At 41.5% G+C, this 20,104-nt stretch overlaps 1 protein-coding gene across 1 annotated transcript in view; it reads right to left on the bottom strand.

The window, feature by feature from the left end:
- Positions 1 to 20,104, bottom strand: part of cspg4 (chondroitin sulfate proteoglycan 4) — a 115,622-nt gene that overhangs the window by 31,808 nt on the left and 63,710 nt on the right. Inside the window, exons 2-3 of the mRNA XM_021564725.2 lie at positions 12,135 to 12,298; positions 7,432 to 10,995 (exon numbers count right to left, since the gene is read on the bottom strand). Coding sequence (XP_021420400.2) covers positions 7,432 to 10,995; positions 12,135 to 12,298 — 3,728 coding nt within the window. The remainder of the gene's footprint in view (positions 1 to 7,431; positions 10,996 to 12,134; positions 12,299 to 20,104) is intronic.

The following is a 20,104-nucleotide window of genomic DNA, read 5'->3' as shown; positions in this document are numbered from 1 at the left end:
TACATACTTTAGGGACCAGTTAGTTCAGTCAGTACATTCCATATACATTCAGTCAATTTGTTCCAGCACCACTGTAAAAACCTTCTGCTACTAAGATGAACACATCAATGTACCGTAGCATTTACTATGTCTTCCCTTATGTTGTATGACAGAAGTAGGCCTATATTCACAATAACAGCATACTAAAGGTTTTTACAACCTATAACATTTGGCAATGGAATAAACAGACAGTCTCCACTGACTTTGATTCATTGCATATGAATTACATTTGATGCACAATAGCTTTTCATCTAAAGCCCTCATAACTTGGTCAATTAAAGAAGATTCAGGGTCTGGCACTTTTGTGGCCTGATTGAAGCGCTTCTGAAAACAAGCACCTTTCAAAATAGGTAAAAGCTGCATCTCAAAGCTAGTTGATTATTGATTATAGTTGATTATTTGAATCAGCTGTGCAGTGCTAGGGTAGTGCTATGGGTCCCGAGGACTGAGTTTGGGAGATGCTTTGCCTCAGGGATAAATCATTTCTGGAATATTTGACTGTTCTACATCTATAATCACAACATTAGTTACAAATACACATTTTTCCTATGTGAATTAGGCATGGGGCAGTTGCTATAACTCATAGCTATACGGTCTTAAAAAAACACCCTATTTTTGGTCACTTGGGAAAGCTTGGTATTTATATCTAAAAAAACTATATTATTTTACGCTAATTTGGTGCCAGGCGCGCCGGTTTTAGTGTGTCAAGAACTGCAACCCTGCTGATTTTTTTTCACTTCAACAGTTTGCTGTGTATCAAGAGTGGTCCACCACCCAAAGGACATCCAGCCAACTTGACATAACCGTGGGAAGCATTGGTTCTTCAACTAAATGTGAGAATGCACTTCAAGTAAGCTCCACAAAACCCATGTTCAATAGGGCCACATTTAAAGGACAACCTGAGCTTTGTTAGAGATTTCTCAATAATTGTTTCAATGTCTGTACATCTTGGTCCTTCTTAAGTCAATACTGAGAAAATAACAGAACAAGGTCCTCTGAGAAATTAAACTTCAAATATCAAGCACAATTTTCAATAGGTTTCTTATTACTTCACAATTCGAGGTGAAAACAGGAATGCAATATGCATTGAAAAAAATGTAACTTCATCAATAGGCTCTCAAGATGAAGTGCACTCGTGTTCATCTTCGAAACAACACGATTCCAGATATATCCTTAGGGTGTACTTAGTGAGTGTTTTCCACACTAAATAGACTATAATTAAGTACATAAACAAGATTAAAAGCGCATTCGGAAAGTAATCAGACCCCTTGACTTTTTCCACATTTTGTTACGTTACAGCCTATTTTGCTATTTGCCTCATGACTCCTGCATGCTTTGTTGACTACGAACTTTCTTTCCCCAACCGTGGAACAGACTTTGTTTGTTCCCACACTCGGGACTCTGAATCTCTATTGGTTACACAGACTTTTGACCTCCCATCCTATTCTAATCACCTCTCGCCGGCTTTGTATTCATATTGCCTCATGAAATTGCTGTACAATATGATCTTGTTGCCATCTGATGCACATTCAGATGTCATAAATCAGCACTGCAGAGCTCTCCCTGTCCTATGCGGTGCCTTGATTGTATTACTGTTGATGATATCTGGAAATGTGCATGTACACCCTGGCCCATCTACTGTTGCTAGCCCCAATTCTGACTTGTGCTCCGATATCTGCTTCACTGTTTTCTGCTCTCGTAAAAGCCTGGTTTTTCTGCACGTTAACACCACTAGAAGCTTATTACCTAAAATAGATCAATTGGAAGTGTGGGTTCACAGCTCCAATCCAGATGTGTTGGTCATTACTGAGACGTGGTTAAGGAAGAGTGTTTTGAATACTGATGTTAACCTTTCTGGTTATAACCTTTTTCGGCAAGACAGATCTTCCAAAGGTGAGGGAGTGGCAATCTTTACCAAGGATCACCTTCAGTGCTCGGTTGTCTCCACCAAGTCCATCCCTAAACAATTTGATTTGCTGGTGTTAGATTCTGGGATAAACTTGGAACATTGTATACTCAGAAGTGTAGTATCTAAGAGTGATAGAGACTGGTTTTTACATCAGAAGTTAATGGTTATCTGTAGGAGCCAGATGGCTTTGGAATGTGTTGGGTGGACGGGAGGAAGTCACTGGATTGCTATAGGGGATACTGGTGGAGATCTTTGGATTAGGCATCAAGGGGGTTGAGGTCAGGTCAGTTCCCCTTAGGGTAATACACCATTGTTTCTCCCTTATCACTTTGTCTTCCTGTCAAACCATAAAAGATGTAAGGATTGGAGTGAAGGAGGAGTGCCTAAATTGGAGTGTATATATACTTGTGGTGGTTGAAAAATGTTTTGTCTGAATGCAGCTGTATTGACCGTCTGGGAAGAATTAAACTTGGTTAAGCTTTCATCATGTCCGTTGAGTGTTTTACTTAGAGAATTAGAACCCAACACTGGTTTTAAGTATTAAACTTTCAAATAGCTCTTTGTTGACTGTTGCTGGGTGCTATCGTTCTCCATGAGCACCGGCCTGTACCCTACCTGCCCTAAGCTCTATCCTGAACCTTTACACTAAATCTGAATTAGTCCTGCTAGCTGAACTAAACTGGGACATGCTTAAACCACCTGACCAAGTCCTAAAGCAATGGGACTGCCTAAATCTTTCTCAGGTTATTACCAATCCCACAACGTATGACTCCAAATACCCAGAAAAGGCTACTGTTCTTGATGTTATCCACACAAATAATCCTGATAGGTATCAGTCAGGTGTTTTCTGTAATGACCTTAGTGATCACTGTTTTACAGCCTGTGTTCATAGTGGCTGTTCAGTGAAAGGACCTGTCCTGATTTATCATAGACGCCTGCTAAAATACTTCAATGAGCAAGCCTTCCTTCATGAACTGGCCTCTGTAAAATGGTATAGAATCAACCTGATCCCTTCTGTCGAAGACACTTGGACCTTCTTTTTTGATATTTTCAGTGGTATTGTTAACAAACACGCCCCCATTAAGACAATTATAATTAAAAACAGGTTCAGCACCTGGGTCGACCGTGATATTGTAGTTACTCCACCTCAAGAATTGCATTTTGCGAAAGGCTCGGCACAGGCATACTCAGGCTGACTGGCTCTCGTTCAGGCAAATGAGAAATAAGTGCACTCAAGCTATCCGGAAGGACAAAGTTAGTTACTTTAAAGACTTGGAGATTAAACACTCCTCACAACCTCCCATGTCCCTTAAAGTTGATGATGTGGTTGTTACTGACAAGAAGCCCATGGCTGAGCTCTTTAATCACCACTTCATTAACTTCTTATGGAGGTGGTCCCTGCACAGGGACGGCTCAGCGGAAATTTCAGAGCGCCACCTATAGTACTTAAGTATAGTACTCGATAAATCTCAAACTTTCATAAAAATACACATGCAAGGTACTGAATTAAAGCTACACTCGTTGTGAATCTAGCCACCAAGTCAGATTTGTAAAATGCTTTTCGGCGAAAGCATGAGAAGCTATTATCTGATAGCATGCACCCCCCCAAAATACCAGCACGACACGTAAACAACAGATTTTGCGGTAGCCGGCGCTACCCAAAACGCAGAAATAAAATATAAAACATTCATTACCTTGGACGAGCTTCTTTGTTGGCACTCCTATATGTCCCATAAACATCACAATTGGGTCTTTTTCCCGATTAAATCCGTCATTGTATACCCATAATGTAATTTGCTGAAGGCCAGTCTGATGCTGCAAAAAGTCCATTTACAAGACGCAACATCACTTTTTAAAATTACAAAAGTCGCCTATAAACTTTTACAAATCACTTCAAACGACTTTTCTAAACCAACTTTAGGTATTAATAAACATATCAAATTGATCACGGGGCAATCTGTATTCGATAGCAGCAAGTCTGGAAATCATCGTCCATTTTTTCAGTTTCACAACATACTGTGGTGCGCCTCAAGAAAGGAGGGGCTTATTCGTGTTGTAACCAAGGATAAATAAATCAGCAATGGCGACATCATGTGGAAGCTGTAAGCGTTTACAGGGGGTCCTCATTTATTTTAGGTCGCCTTTAACAATACATTGAATGGCGGACGAATATTTTTGTTTTGTTTTTGGTAAACAGTTTTACCAGGGATTTTTACTCCTAAACACGTTCTGTTATAGCCACAGACCCGTGTTTTCTATCCACACATACTTATCACATGCATATACTATATTCCTGGCATGAGTAGCAGGACTTTGAAATGTTGCGCGATTTTTAACAAAAAGCTGCGAAAATTCGCATCATCCATAACAGGTCAGGATTCCTATTTGACTCAGCCATGCCTCCTTGCCCATCCAACATTTCCTCATCTCCCACCCCTTCAAATCCGACTATCCCTGATGCCTCTCCCTCTTTTTCCCCTGCCCGCTACAAAGTTTCTCCCTGCAGGCAGTCACTGAGTCCGAGGTGCTAAAGGAGCTCCTGAAACTTGACCCCAAAAACCATCTGGGTCAGATGGTTTAGACCATTTCTTCTTTAAGGTTGATGCACCTATCATTGCCAAGCCTATCTTCAACCTTTTTAATCTGTCTCTCCTTTCTGGGGAAGTTCCCATATCTTGGAAGGCAGCCATGGTTCGTTCTTTATTTAAAGGGAGAGATCAAGCTGATCCTAACTGTTACAGGCCTATTTCTATTTTGCCCTGGTTATCAAAAGTGTTGGAAAAACGCGTCAATAATTAACTGACTGGCTTTCTTGATATCTATAGTATTCTCTTTGGTATGCAATGGTTTCCGCTCAGGTTATGGATGTGTCACTGCAACCTTAAAGGTCCTCAATAATGTCACCATCGCCCTTGACTCTAAGCAATGCTGTGCTGCTATTTTTATTGACTTGGCCAAAGATTTTGATAGGGTAGACCATTCCATTCTTGTGGGCCAGCTAAGGAGTATTGGTGTCTTTGAGGGGTCTTTGGCCTGGTTTGCTAACTACCTCTCTCAAAGAGTGCAGTGTAAAAAGTCAGAAAAGCTGATGTCTCAGCCACTGCCTGTCACCAAGGGAGTACCCCAAGGCTCAAACCTAGGCCACACACTCTTCTCAATTTACATCAACAACATTGCTCAGGCAGTAGGAAGCTCTTTCATCCATTTATATGCAGATGCTACAGTCTTCCACTCAGCTGGCCCGTCCCCGAATTTTGTGTTAAATGCTCCACAACAAAGCTTTCTTAGTGTCCAACACGCTTTCTCTACCCGTAACCTTGTTCTGAACACCTCCAAAACAAAGGTCATGTGGTTTGGTAAGAAGAATGCCCCTCTCCCCACAGGTGTGATTACTACCTCTGAGGGTTTAGAGCTTGAGGTAGTCACCTCATACAAGTACTTAGGAGTATGGCTAACTCCCCAAATACAGGTGTGACAAGCTTGTTGCGTGATACCCAAGAAGATTCGATGTTGTAATCGCTGCCAAAAGTGCTTCAACAAAGTACTGAGTAAAGTGTCTGAATACTTATGTAAATGTGATATTACAGTTTTGAATGCTTAATAAATTAGGAAAAAATTCTTAAAATCAATTTTAGAATAAGGCTGTAACGTAACAAAATGTGGAAAAAGTCAAGGGGTCTGAATATTTCCGAAGCGAAGGCACAGTATTCCTAATTTACATCAGGGACTGGGGTTACACATCACATTTACACCACGTTTGTGTGATTACTGTATGTCATGTGAAACTGAGTCTGCTCCACAGAGACTAAAAGTGAATTTATAAACACTATGAATGAATTGAAGAATTATCCAATGAACAGGATGAATGAATGAACAACAACTGTACAAGTGTACTCGGGCTGCACAATTAATCTAATTCAGATCGAAATTGCGATATTGACATGTGCAATATTCGTATCGCAAGAGGCTACAATTTTGTCCTTTTTTTGACACTGTTGATACAACAAAAACTAGATTATGGTACCTCTTCCAATGAGATGCACTAGACTGTTTGTTCACTCTACATGCGCAGAGCATATTGACCAATCACAAGCGGCCTCTCTTACTCTGTGCATGGTATGCACCTGCTGGTCAATCACATGCATTGCGCAGTTAGGTGCTGGTGAGGGGAGAAAGGTCTTTACCAAAGACAGTACAGTAAGGAACTCTGTGGCTTTACATCAGTGAGTGTTCGAAACATGAGTGCTGCTAGTGCTAATGAGAATGTTGATTTGGTGCCAAAGAAGGCACATCTTCAGTAGTATGGCAGTATTTTGGCTACAGGCAAACCGATGTCAACCCAATGCAAGTGTTGTGCAAAAAATGCCTCAGAGTTATGGGAACAACACTAGGCATCACAACAAATGTATTAAATCATTTGAAGAATAACCATCCCCTACTTTACTACAATTGTATTGTACAAAAAAAGTGCCCAAAAGCAGCAAAGCAACTAAGCCACAACCATCCACCTACTTTCAACAGGCATTGATGGGTTTTCAAGTGTAACGCCCCAAAAAACACCCTGCGCAGACATAGATATCACAGAGGCTAACACATAGCCAAAGGCATGGTTCCTACTTACACAGTCAGCAAAGACCGCTTCAAGAAGATGATAAACAAGCTGGAAAGGAGATACAAGATTCCATCTCGCACATATTTCTCCCTAGTTGTCATCCCAACACTGTATAACAAAATTAAGAGACAAGTTGAATAACTAGACCAGACTCCAATGTTTTGGACACAGGCTGCACCTTGCAATTGGTAGGCTACACGTTACATGTTTTTAAGGCTTACAATTTCAATTATAATAATTATTGAGGCTACTTATACATAATTGCACAATCATAAGTTTCCTATTCCATCTGCAGGTTATGGCTGCCTGAATAAATAATTAACTTAGGTTATTTAGGAACTTATAATGGTAAAATAGGAACTCAATGTTTTTCACTAATTTATTAATAAATGCACACTATATTTTGATGATCATGGTAAAAATGTTTGTTAATATGTTGGTGTAAGTATACTATCTAGTATCATATGTAGCCTATAACAAAGTTAGAAAATATTTGTTTCATTTGATTTTGTATTCAGTTAGCATAGTATGTAGTCATTCATATGATCTCATTTTAGAAGTAATGTTCTCTACCCTGACTCTTGTGTTAACTAACTAAGTCTGTCGCTATTCATAATTGCAATATCCCCCCCCCCCCCAAAAAAAAAAAATCGCAATTAGATATTTTATCCAGATCGTGCAGCCATAAAGTGTACATACTGTTGAGGGTGCATGCTTGGGTACTTCCAACTCTAATGACTGCTTCATAAGCACAATTACAGTCTACTAAGTCACTCAGTTGGCGGTAGCGTAATAGATTCAAGAACAAACAGTTGGCAAAGGTGGAAGTCAATGATTGGTAAACGTAGAGGGGAATATAATGTAAACATACCTTAAGATGATCTTGGTTGATCACAGTGTGCTCTCCCTCATAGGAGATGATGACCTCATTGGTGATGACCACAGGCTCAGACAGATAGCCTTGCTTGAAGATCTTTATTCTGAATGTACCCTCCTCAGAAACTCCTTTCGCTTCCACAGTGAAGCCAAACGAGTCCTTGGAGCTCAGACTCTGGTCGTTATGCTCGTAGGACACCACACCCTTTTTCAGATCCTCCTGTGTGAACCAAGAGGCCTCAATCCCACTCACGATGATCTTCCCATCACTAGGGGGTGATGTCACTTGGTACCTAATTTCACTGGCGTCTCTAATGTCCATGTTGGACTCTGCACTCAACAGACTGGTGTTGAGTGTCTTTGTGCTTCCATGGTCCATAACAACCATAGTGTTGTTCACCACACGGAGGTAGGCCTCACCAGCCTGGATCTGCAGCAGGGCTGTGGTCTTATGCAGGCCATCAGAAACCTGGAGCTGGAAGCGCTCACGGTCTGCTCCATGGTGCACAAATAGAACATTCTGGTCTTTGACGTCTGCTTGAGTGAAACGAAAGAGGGGCTGCGAGGGGTCTGATGGGGAGACAATATTTCCTGAGAGAATGCCTGTGCGAACAAAGACCAACTGGGTATCATTGAACCCTGAGTCATTGTCCCTGAAGAGGATATCTTCTGTGGTCAGCAAACGTTGTCCGTTTCGCACCACATTGAAGGTTTTATCAACCACTCTAAGAGGCACGTGGTCGTTCTTGGACTGAATAGATATTCTAAACATGCTGCTCATAGACTCTTGACCATCGATTCTGATGTTTTCACTTCCTGCTGCTTGCTCGAATACCAGGAAAGAGAACTCATCATCGCTAGACTCTGAGCCATCATGTTGGTAAATCAGCCTATCTAGATTCAGATCCTCATTGCTGAACATTCTAATAGCCCCGTCGAACCTGGGCTGTCCAGATGGGGACTCCCTGATGAGACGGCCATACTTGGGGTCTTGCGTCACCCTGTAAACAAAGTTTGTCGAGATGGATGTCTGAACCCATAGATAGTCTTTGTTCAGAATATTCTCCCCGCCCTCCAAGACAATGAGTCTCTCATTAGTCAAAACAGGGGCATCTGAATCAGCCTGGATCTTGATTGGGTAGGTATACATAGGGGAGTACTGATTCTCTGCAAAGACTCTGAACTGGAACTGGTCCTCATTAGCCACCGCCCTTTGCACCTGGACTCTATAGCTGACCTGGGCATTCCAGAGGTCCTGTTGTGTGAAACTGTCTCCCTCAACTAGCTTCCTGCCAATCATTTGAAGAGTACCCAGTGTGGGGGCCTTCAGAAGGATGTATCTTATAGTTTCTGGGGCTACACTTTTTCCCTTCACTTCTGCTTCAAGATCAGTGTGTTTTATTGCCTTTTGCTCTACCTTGCCTTCAATCTCAAGGGGAACTACTTGGGCCATTTTAACCTGGGAGGGTGTGATCTTGATCAAAAAAGTATTGTTCCATAGGGAAAACTGTCCAAGATGGACATCAAATTGAAGATGATCTGACACAACGTCCTCCAGGTCACTTGAAACTGTGCTAACATATCTCAAGCGATCTTGCTCCAAATCTGACTGGTGAAAAGATGTCACCTGTTTGGGCAAACCATTGCGAGTGAGAACATGCAATTCACCATATCTCAGAGCCTGAGTGACATTAAACACAATATCTCCATTACGAGGGGTGGCAATGACGGCCAGGTTCTGGATCCCAATGGAAGAATTGCTTCCCTGAGACAACAGAAGGCCAGTATTGGTCACAAGGCTCATTTGGGGCTGTGTAATGGACAGTTTAAAAGTGGTCGAATGACTTATGGATTGTCCGTCAGATACCTGTAGAGTTATCCCACCGCTCCCAGTTCTGTGGACAAAATATATATTGCCGTCTTTCAACTGCCTGCATGTGAACTCTTTGATACTTTTTCCTGGTTGCTGGGCATTTTCTAAGTAGCCAACCCCTCTGGGAGGTTCTGAGGTCACGGTGACAATCAATTCCTCACAGCGAGTGTCCGAATCCACAATCTTGATAAGGTTGGGATTTAAGCGAGTGCGACCGTTTTCTGTGATGAAAATGTTTCCTCCGCTTAGTTGTGGTGTGTCATTGACAGGTATGATCTCCACTGGGAGAATGTACTGGTGGGGATTTTTAAGACATCCTGGAAGGTAACTGTTACTATGGGCAAACACCTCCAATTGGATCTGATCGCCATACTTTTCATTGCCGTCGTGGAGATACTTGATTTTCTTGTTGACCACGTCCAGGAGTGTAAACTTTTTGGTACGTCTGGTATTGATGTTCATATCTACGAGTCCGTACCAAGGGTCATTTTGTAGAGTGAAAATGATCTGGGATTGGCGGATTCCCACAGTGTTTAGGTTAAATGTAGGGCTAAGGTTGTTAATATCGAGAAAAGCTTCCCCACCCTCGGGCACAAGCAAAGGGTTGACTTCAATAAGTTTTGTAATGTTCCGGAAGGCCTCTGGTGTGTCGTCAGTTGGGTAGCAATGTGTTTCATTAGGGTCAGCGTCGACATATCGGATCCGAACAGGAGCCGTAGTTGTGGTTGCCTCAAAATCATAGTAACTTGAGTAGTCATAGTCCTCTCCCTCGCATTTCACATGGACGTCTTTGGTGACCAACGCATCCTGCAGGCTTCTCTCCTTCTGGTTCACTTTGATTTCTCCCATGCATCCGATAAAAGACTCAGATGTTATTACCTCCTCCATACGAGACAAGCTACTATCACGAAACACATCCTTCATCTTGCCCTGGATCCCCCCCATATACAGATTGCCAACTAGATCCAATCGCTCTGAGCCCCTTAGAGAGAGAGAGGCAGGCTGGCTGTCCACGTTAACCTCAAACACACTCGCATCTACAGTGACTCTGATCCTATGCCACTGATCATCATCTAGCTGTACTCTGGGGTTGTCCAGTACCACAATCCCACTCCCAAAGTCCACCACACCTTTTAGGTAACCGCCCACAACGCCAACAGCTATAAAGTCTGACTCTCGTCCAGGGTGGAAGGTGAGTAGGGCATCCTCGATGGTGGTCTTCATGAGAAACTCCAAGGTCCTTTCACTACCACTAGCCCCGCTCCAAGTAGGGAAGGACACAAATGAGTCTGGGCTGATAAAGCTGGTCGCCTCTCCATCACCAACCTCAAACTCACTGCTACAGGACTCCTTTGTATCATGGCAGTCAATGGGCTCGGAGTCGAGAATATCAAACTGATGGGACTCCAACTTGACATTGGTCATGCAGCCACGGAATGGAGGTATGGCATTGCTGAGATATGGGGCGTCTAAGTCTCCGGTTCCCCCCATGTAAACCCCCATGTCAATGTTGAGGTCCTCCTGGGTTTCAGGCACAGAGATGAAAGTGGAAAAGAGATCATCGATCAGCATGGTCAGTTTGGCCTCCTGCATCGTGATAGACACCTTGTGCTCCAGGAGGTTGTTCAGTTGCAGCCCCAGAGATGATGATAGCACCATCTCACCGGCCCCAAGGTTCATTCGCACCTATGTGAAAAAAGGGAGAAGAGAAGTGTCATTGCTATTTTATGAAGCTCAATAATTGCATGTTTTTTGGACTGTCATTATATTGAAAGGATTCCTTCCTCATAGCCTTTCTTTCCATGAACGATTATCTAAAAGGATTTGAAAGATGATATCAAAGAGGAATCAATCTAGCATAAACTTGTGATTGTCTTTTTGGGGGCATCTCTCTTTCACCTATCTTGTCCTTACAAACTGCTTCTTATGGATCAGAGGAGAACGGGGTAAGCATTTTAAGAATTGTGTGAGCCGCATCATAGCTTTCTTGTGATTCTATCATATTCAAACGTTATTAATAGCAAACGCACAAGAACTCTAAAAACAATAAGCCTTGTTTATTGTACACAATTTAGGGATTGTTTATGTGATGCGAATTCAACTCCTCACAGACTCTGCCAAGACATTCATTATGGAATTAAAATGTCAGGAATCCCATTTTAAAGTGTCAACCAGTAAAGCAATGTAGAATGATTTCAGAGTACCATCTAATTGAAACTGTCACATACATGCTTCTTTAATGAGCACACACCACCAGCCTGCTTTCACTTCTGTTATAATCTTTAAGTGTATTAGGTTGAAGTACATGTTTGGTTTGGAAAGAGGGAAGTGACATCACAGATGCTGTTGTCAGTCTTTCAATTACAATATTGGACATTTATAGGAAGTTAAGACAGGTGTCCTTTTTCTAATACTTTTAGTGCCTCATCTCCACAGGATAGAACCAGAAGTGGAATTGGGGGGCGGGGGAATGCGTAGGAACCGAGTCCCCAAAGTGAAATCATTTTTGTAAATCTGTGTTTAATTTGAATTTCTAGGATTTGACATGGTCAGTCCCCAGAGTGACTTTTTCCAATTCCAATCCTGGATAGAACTATAAACTGAAATATTGTGAACCAGCTGACAAAACATGTTTGCCATCTAGGATTCACAATCAGTCATCCATCTAAATAACCATGCCTTGTACATTTCTGGGTGGTTTAATAACACCATGAACCTGTGTAAAATACACTTTGCAACAGCTTGCTAGGTTGCCTTGGGTTAAGGCGGTCTGATAGTACATTGTAAATAGAATCCTTTCCGACAAGACAGGTGTTGATATTAACCTGTAATTTCCCATTTTGGAGTTCCAGAAATAGGTAGTCCTGCATCCCTGCAGCCAGGAGGAGGAGTCCACTTCGTCGGCTGGTCTTGAACTGCAGTGACAGGTGAAAGGAGGAGACATCTTGGATCGAAGTTATCTTGCAGAAACTGTCCCCAAAGTAGGATGCTGGAGAGACAAAAATGAGGAGCGTGAAAGAAAAGAAAAATTCTGACATACAGTTTTCTATGAACAATCAATAAATATGGTTAGATGTATTTTTGTTAAGTATACAGTCACTCATTAATTCATATAGTGGCCAATTTTATCGACAAAGGTGTGGTGGGGATTCTTGATACCAAATGGCATAAGGATATCAACAGAAAATTAGCTTGATACCCTTTCATAGAGCTGGGCGATATGGACAATAAGTCATATGGTGGTAAATGTAACTAGTTTGCTGGATAACAACAAATATATTTTTTACTTTTTTTTAATGGACAGTTACTTTACATTAGCGACAGGGCTCTAAACATTTTGTTCCAGTGCAAAGTAAGACAACTGAGATGGTAGCCTCCTACTGGGCAAAAACTGATTGAATCAATGTTGCTTCCACATCAAATCAACAAAAACATTCTATGTGATTATATTGAATCGACGTGGAAAACTGATTTGATTTGAAATAAGTAATCAACGTAAGGGAATTTCACCCAACTTTGAACCTAAATCCAATGACTTGGTGACATTTTTGGGTGATTTCACATTGAATTCAGGTTAGTTGAGACGTCCGTTATATGCCATGCTGTCATTGTTCTCTCTCTTCTTCTTGTCCCGACAGTAAGTTGAGTAGCTGTGATTGTCTGATTTTATGGCGTAGGCTACAGCCAGACAGTAACCTGTGAGTTTGAAGTCAGTAAACCGTCAATTCAAGAACTGTAGTGGACATTCTCTCATTTATAATCTATCGTGGTCATTACAATATGATATTGTTGCTATATAGCCATGTAGACTAACTGATTAATCGATCAGTAAATGTATTCTAATGTCCTAGAAAAACTTTCCAAGGCTACTTGATGTAGGCCCATTCACTGCAAATGGCGCACTCTGCTTGCTCCAGGGGCGAATCAAAACCATACTACAACTTACTCCGGTTGTAAAATGTTGTCATGAACTCAATATTGGTAGCTAAGCAATACAGTATATACTCATAGAAAGCTGTGATTCTCCTCTCTGTAACTGGAATAACAGTAGTTGCTTTGAAAACTGTATTTGTCCCGCAATTGCATTTTGAGCAATGGTCATATGCTTGAGCTTCTCAGAATGCATCTCTCCCTCCTCTGTGCGCATAGTAGGGGTAGGGGGAGTGAGAGTGGTCTGCTCACACAGTAGCCGACAGCAAAAAAGGGACAGGCAGATACCATCATTGCAGGCATCAACGTAATGTATAGGCTATTACTGTTGAGCAGATGTTTTTTAGAACAATCTACATACAACATGTGAAGCAAAATCACCAACGTAGGCCTATGCAAAATGCTTTGGTAAGAGGAATGCAATGTCGGTGTTGGTAATTTTCAGTTTATCGTCCCAGCTCTAACCTTTGATAATTTTTTACTTTCTTTCATTGTATCATGGTTCAGCTGACACACTGTATCATGGTCCATTGCATCTCTGCTGTACTGACCAACATGAAAAAGCTATTTTTGGAGGAACTAAAACATTATCAGGCCTAGTACAGCTGTTGCTCTCTGAAGAGGTGTCCTCATCACTTCAAAAGGATTCTCTCACTGAGACATCAGTCATTATCATTAGAGAGGGTTTCTGTGAGCCAACTTTGGGCTGTAGGGTTTCCCAGGCTTTTTGGCTGTCTCCTTTACAGCTATATGCAAATTCAGCCATCTGCCTTGGACCACGTTCTCCGGAGCCCCTCTCCAACAGTAAACCACTCAGGAAGCCAATTATTTCCCAATAGCTTGTGCTCCTAAATAGCAATAGCTTGACCTCCAAGGCCCTGTTTCCAAGGCAGGGTTTTCCAAAGCTAGAGCCAAGAGACATAGAAGGGGGCTTTCCACAAGCCGCACACTCGCCTTCTGGGGATTATAGGTCAAGCCAGAGCGCCTTTCTGGAATTCATCGAAGTGGAACTCTGACACTGTTCTGAACGACAGACAATGCAGATGATTTGGGGACCAGGAGGAAAAGACAGACATCGCTACATCTCACCCAGAACATTCCAAAGAGGTCACAGTGTCCCTCAAAAACTAACAGAGCACCCAGCAAGCCAGCAGCAGAGCACTCTTGCCAAGAGTGGATGGCGCAATGCCACCACAAGAGACAGATCTAATTGCAAGACTTTGTGCTGTATAAAGTGCAATGTGGGCAGTTATTCTGACTCATTATTGTAACTATAAAAGGTAAAAATATGTCTTCAAGATATGTCTTCACTTATTCAATGTGTGTGTGTGTGTTTAGATGGTTGAGTGGTAGTCAGTATCTGTGTTTTATCAACATTAACGGCCTTAGGCCTACTGCCAAACGCAACCAGGGTATGTTTGTCCCACGCTTTCTCATCCTGGAAAATGATCCCTTTCCAACCAGATCTGAAACAAACACTGGAAAACAAAATACTGCATTAGAGAGCCCCCAAACACATGTATACAGAACTAAAATAAGACAGTCGGCACAACTTTTAGCGTCTCGCCCAGGGCCTTTGTGATCACACTGTGCACATTTGAAGGTGCAAAGCTTGCTTTTTCATGAACAAAGACAGTTGTAATTAACTGTCCCCGTACAGAGCCAAATGCACACAGTGACCTTTAGTGGCACACAGCACACTTCTGCTCTCTTGCCAAGGATACACAATGTAGGCAACTCCCAATGTTGAACGATACAATTATTGTAACTGTTATCACATGTATAAACATACACAGCAGATGATTACTATATTATACGTACTAAATTTACAGACCATGGCAAAGTGAAAATAAACAAGTGGCAAAAAACGATAAAAATGTTCACAAATGAGAGTTTACTTCCCTCTAAAATGAGCATAATAACATTATAATTAAGGCAGAAATCTGTTATTGGTTGCAGCGGTGGGATTTGAACCCGTGCCTCCGAAGAGACTGGAGCCTAAATGCAGACAAATATTATGGCTATATGCAAATACTGAAGATTGTCAGGAAGCCATGTCTATACGTTTCTGATTGTGTCCAAGCTGCATATGCTACACTTCAGAGAACTCTGGGGACATGGTCCAAATAAGGTCTTCCAAATATGAGACTTCTGCTAATAGAACAGGAGCCTGCGGCTTGGAACGAAAAATAAAAATAAACTGTTCTCTAAAAGTCAATTAAATTAACAAAGCAAATCACAATGAGCTTCATGGTCCTTAAGCCGGAGCTTTAGCTGGATTGTTCACAGAGAAAAGGGGATAAAATACTGAAGTAGAGGGTGATGCCAAACAATTCTGCTTAGGGATTTTCTGGTCTGTGCTGAGCTCACTGCTCCAGCCTGTGGGGAAGAAGCACCATTTTGTAATGAGATACAATGGTCCTAGTCTCAGCAGAGCACCTGGAATTCACTACCTCCCCTAGAGTGCTGTGAATAGAATACATGTGTAAAGAAATTGGCAATTTTTAAAGGGTTTGCATGGGGTTTTAATGTACCATGCTTTGTTTCGAGGCATTTCTCAACCTTTATTGGCTGACAGCCTTCACTACCATCAGCCCACTCAAAGAGTGAGCAGAGGTGTTCCACCTCTGTATGATTCACAAATCTAGACCACAACCTAGAGAGTCACTCTGTGAACAAAGAAGACAATATCCCAAAAATAAGACTGATGCTCATTTCACAAAAATGTGAGAACTTCCTTTGTCAAATTGCGGGTGAAGTTCAGGACCAGTTAGATAGCATTCGTAAAATATGTGGTGCTAACTCTGAAAAGAAATGGCCTTCAGGGAGCGTACAGCCTAGGTGAAAACTAGCCTTGTTGATCCATGGTAAAGCATCATTAAGTTTGAGTTATGGTTAACATTCTACCAGAGTAGACAGAAGACCTGGGTTGTAAAACAGCTGAGAGGTTTGGTCTCACATGTCTGTCTGAGTATGTGAGAGTCATCACAGCTCCTCTGGGAATGCTCTAGAACTGATCTGAAGACAGCTCTTATCCCCCTTAGCTGCCACACCCAAGCTAACACTGCTGTATTGTGCATGGGCAGTGTCCTGGGCAGCAGCCAATGCAGATGGCTATAATTTGATGACTGACTGAGGTTGTATTTATAGTGCTCGGGGGAAACTGAAAGTGTCTTCTATTTCTCAGACCAGTCAATTCATTTCCCTCTTGTCTTTCATCCTCTTCTTTCAACCCCTGCTCTCTTCCCAGCTAACAACAAATGTTCCCACAACTTTAGAGAACATTCCCTTAAGAGTCTCAATACGTCGTTACCTAACGTTTTCATAGGAATGCTCCAGTGCAAGGACTGTTTCCAGGAGACCATTCCCTTAATGTAAAACAGAACTTGGTTACCATGTTCTCAGAATATGCAATATTAATGTTTCAAACATGTTTCTTTGGAACATTTCAAGACTGTTCCAGTGTCCAGTTTTCTGAGGGTTAGAAGAATATTCTATCAACGTCACACCAAACATACTCAGAACATGGTTGCCATAATATACGATATTCATGTTCTGGACACATTTCATGGGGGGTTAGCAGAATATTCCATCAACGTCACGCCAAACATACACAGAACACGGTTGCCATGTTCTCAGAATATTACATGTAATGTTCGAGACACATTTCATGGAGACGTTTCAGGAACATTCCTGTGTACAATGACATTTAAAACATAGTTCTGTCATGGTCCCCTGGAGGTTTTTGTGTGGTTCCCAACTGGAAACATCCTAAAGATGTTTTTAGGGTGTTTCCAGATGGTCCTAATGAAACGTTCTTCTACAAAATGTTTCTTTATACACCCCCCCCTGTTACTGTTGTACAGCGTATGATTGGTGAACCACTGATTCATTCACAGCTCTTTGTATGTTGGCAAGGGACACCCTCACACAGAAACAGTGCTTTTCACATAAACATTTTCAACTTACATATTTGATTTCATTGTGCATGTTCATTTATACAGTGGTTATTATACAACATGTCCTCACCTGAGATTTGAATGCATAATCTCTTGGTTCACAGCATTCCGAGCTTCCTGCTACGCCACCATCTCACTATTCTCTCATCATTGATTTGATTGACTTATTTCAGCAAATTTGGGGTTTTCTGTAAAGTCTAGTGATGCTGGGGCACATTACTCTGTTTTAATGTTACTCTGTAAACACTCTGAGAAATAACAGGGCTGAGATTTAATTTGAAGTGAAATCAATCATCGACACAGACGTGATGGCGTAGCAGGAAGATTGGAAATGCAGTGAACCAAGAGGTTGTGAGTTCAAATCCCCAGTGAGCCATGTTAAATAAATATTACTGTATAAATAAACATGCACAATGTAATTCTGTGTCAAATATGTAGGTTGAAAGCACTATGTGTGGATGTCCCTAATTTTGCCAAGAGGCAAAGATTTGTAAATTAGTGGATTAGTGGTTCAATGATGGACTTAGCAATAGTAACAAGGGGTGATGTGTAATGAAAGAAATTCAGATTTTTTGGGACCATATTGCAACGTCCTTTAGGGACGTCCCCGAAACAAGCCGGGAACTAGACAAATTCCTCCAGGGGACAGAATGTCCTATGTCCTTGGACAGAGGAATGTTCTTGCAACGTTCCAAAGAAACATGTCTCGAACAATAACCCTCAGATAACTGGACACATGAATGTTCAGAATGTTCTAGCAACATTCCCATGAAATGTGTCTAGAACATTAATATCTTATATTCTGAGAGCATGGCAAACACGTTCTGTGTATGTTTGGTGTAATGTCGATGAAATATTCTCCTAACCCTCAGAAAACTGGACACATTAATGTTCTTGCCACGTCCCATGAAAAATGCATAGAACATTAATATGGGATATTATGAGAACATGGTAACTACCTTCTGGGAAAGTTCTGTTTGACATTAATGTTCTCCTGACGCTAATGCCAAAACATGCAAAAGAGGTTATAGGAGGTTTTTGCAAACATACATAGATTGTTCCCCCCTAACTAACAGGTATCTAGACAATCAAACATCAGGGTAACATTACAGGTAACATTACAAAACCTTTTTCTCTCCCTACAATTGTTAGCTGAGTTTTTGCTTTCGAGCTCCCAACACATGCCCAGAAAACACATGAGGAAGAGGGCACAGGGGAAGGAAGCTATGCATTGTTTGGTCTGCTTCTTTTTAGCCTTGTGACTTGGCAGGGTGATGAGTCAGATTCCTCTGGCTATAGATGCAGTAAAGAGGTCAATGAAATGCAGACCATGGCGGATAGAAGAAGGACGCCGGATTGGCACACATTCAACAAATCTGATCTAACAAAGTGGATATTCGTTAAATCCGTCATGATTTATGTATTGTAACAGGCCCACAATGTGGTTACTAACATCCAGTTTGGATATATTTGGATGTTTTCGCTGCATAACATTTAGAAGTTGTCCCTTTTCAGGTTTAGAAGAAATTACTGCTAAATGCTAACTCCTGTTCGTATAAGCTGGTAGCGTAGCTAGCATACAGAAATCAGTGGTGGTAGTCAAAATAGTTTTTAACTGTAATGTGGTTGATTGGTGACGATGACATGAATATGTGTTGGGGTTGACATCCAGAAAAGCATTATACTCAGATTTTTACCTCAAGATAGTGTGAAACACACATAAAAAATAACCTAAATGTAGGCACATTTTGCTGGGGGGGAAAGGAGATTTGGTATCTCTCCCCCAAACGTTTCCATGGCATTTCCATTGTTCTGATCAAGTTTGCATGTATTCTCTAGAGATGAAGACACCACCCAGATCAGATACAGGTGTGCAGGATTAGTGTACATAACCATACCCCTGTATATCCAACATGAGCTTTATTCCAAAATGATTTTTTATTAATACTGATGTGGTCCTATTGTCCAATTTGTAGATTCCTTGTGTCACAGTCCCTATCATAATTCAGGTCACATCAGCATGTTTATCTGTACGATCGCCATGGAAACCATTTTTTCCATGTGTGCCCTCCGCCATAGCAACAGCCACTGGCAGCCACTGATTCACCAAACAAACCATCTACTTGCGTAGCAGTGGTAAAACTCTGGTCAACTTGCCTATGAATAGCGGTCATGTTGGTAATTTGTTTTCCTTACTGGGTTGTGCCTGCCCACTATACCAGCCAGTGCAGGGTGATGCTCTGGATATAATTACATGAGGGATGGGCTGCTGCTGCTATTCAGCAATAGAGTAGATTTACTAATGGATATGATGACATTTACTGTATGAGACCAATTATAAGTAACATGACAATGATATGAATGAATCTATTCAGTTTAATGACAATAATGTACAGGGGTTAAATTGGGCCAGCTCTCGCTATGATCCAAATGAGACCTGGTAGGTAGGCCGCCAAACTTTGGTTATTTTAATTATTTAATGAAAAATTGTTGTCCACAGAACATTTTCCACAGCCAACAACACGAGTAAGCAACAGCAAAATCAGACAACCCCATAGTACAATAGTTGATCAATTCTTGTTCAGCCGGTTGCATTCTATGTGAGAAAATAATGTTCCGTTAGAGGTGCAATCAAATTCCGAGTGCCACACAGGGAGTGAAATATAAATGGCCAGTCATTGTACAACATTTCGTAGTACAGTCGTGGGAAAACACTCCTTTTAAAGCAGTTTTGATGGCCACTGTTAAAAGGAGGATCCCAGAGTTTTATTTTGTTACTAGGCTGCACTTATTTCTCAAATCTAAGATTTGAGCCCTTTTCACCAAGATGTTTTTTTAAACCACTTCATTGCAACACCTACAGTGTTATTCACATGCAAAACTCAGCACGCTAGCTGCTCTTTAAA

Source organism: Oncorhynchus mykiss, chromosome 2 (genome assembly GCF_013265735.2).
Source record: "Oncorhynchus mykiss isolate Arlee chromosome 2, USDA_OmykA_1.1, whole genome shotgun sequence".
Lineage (NCBI taxonomy): Eukaryota > Metazoa > Chordata > Actinopteri > Salmoniformes > Salmonidae > Oncorhynchus > Oncorhynchus mykiss.
The sequence above is the reverse complement of the archived record's forward strand: the minus strand, read 5'-3'. Positions and strand labels throughout refer to the sequence as shown.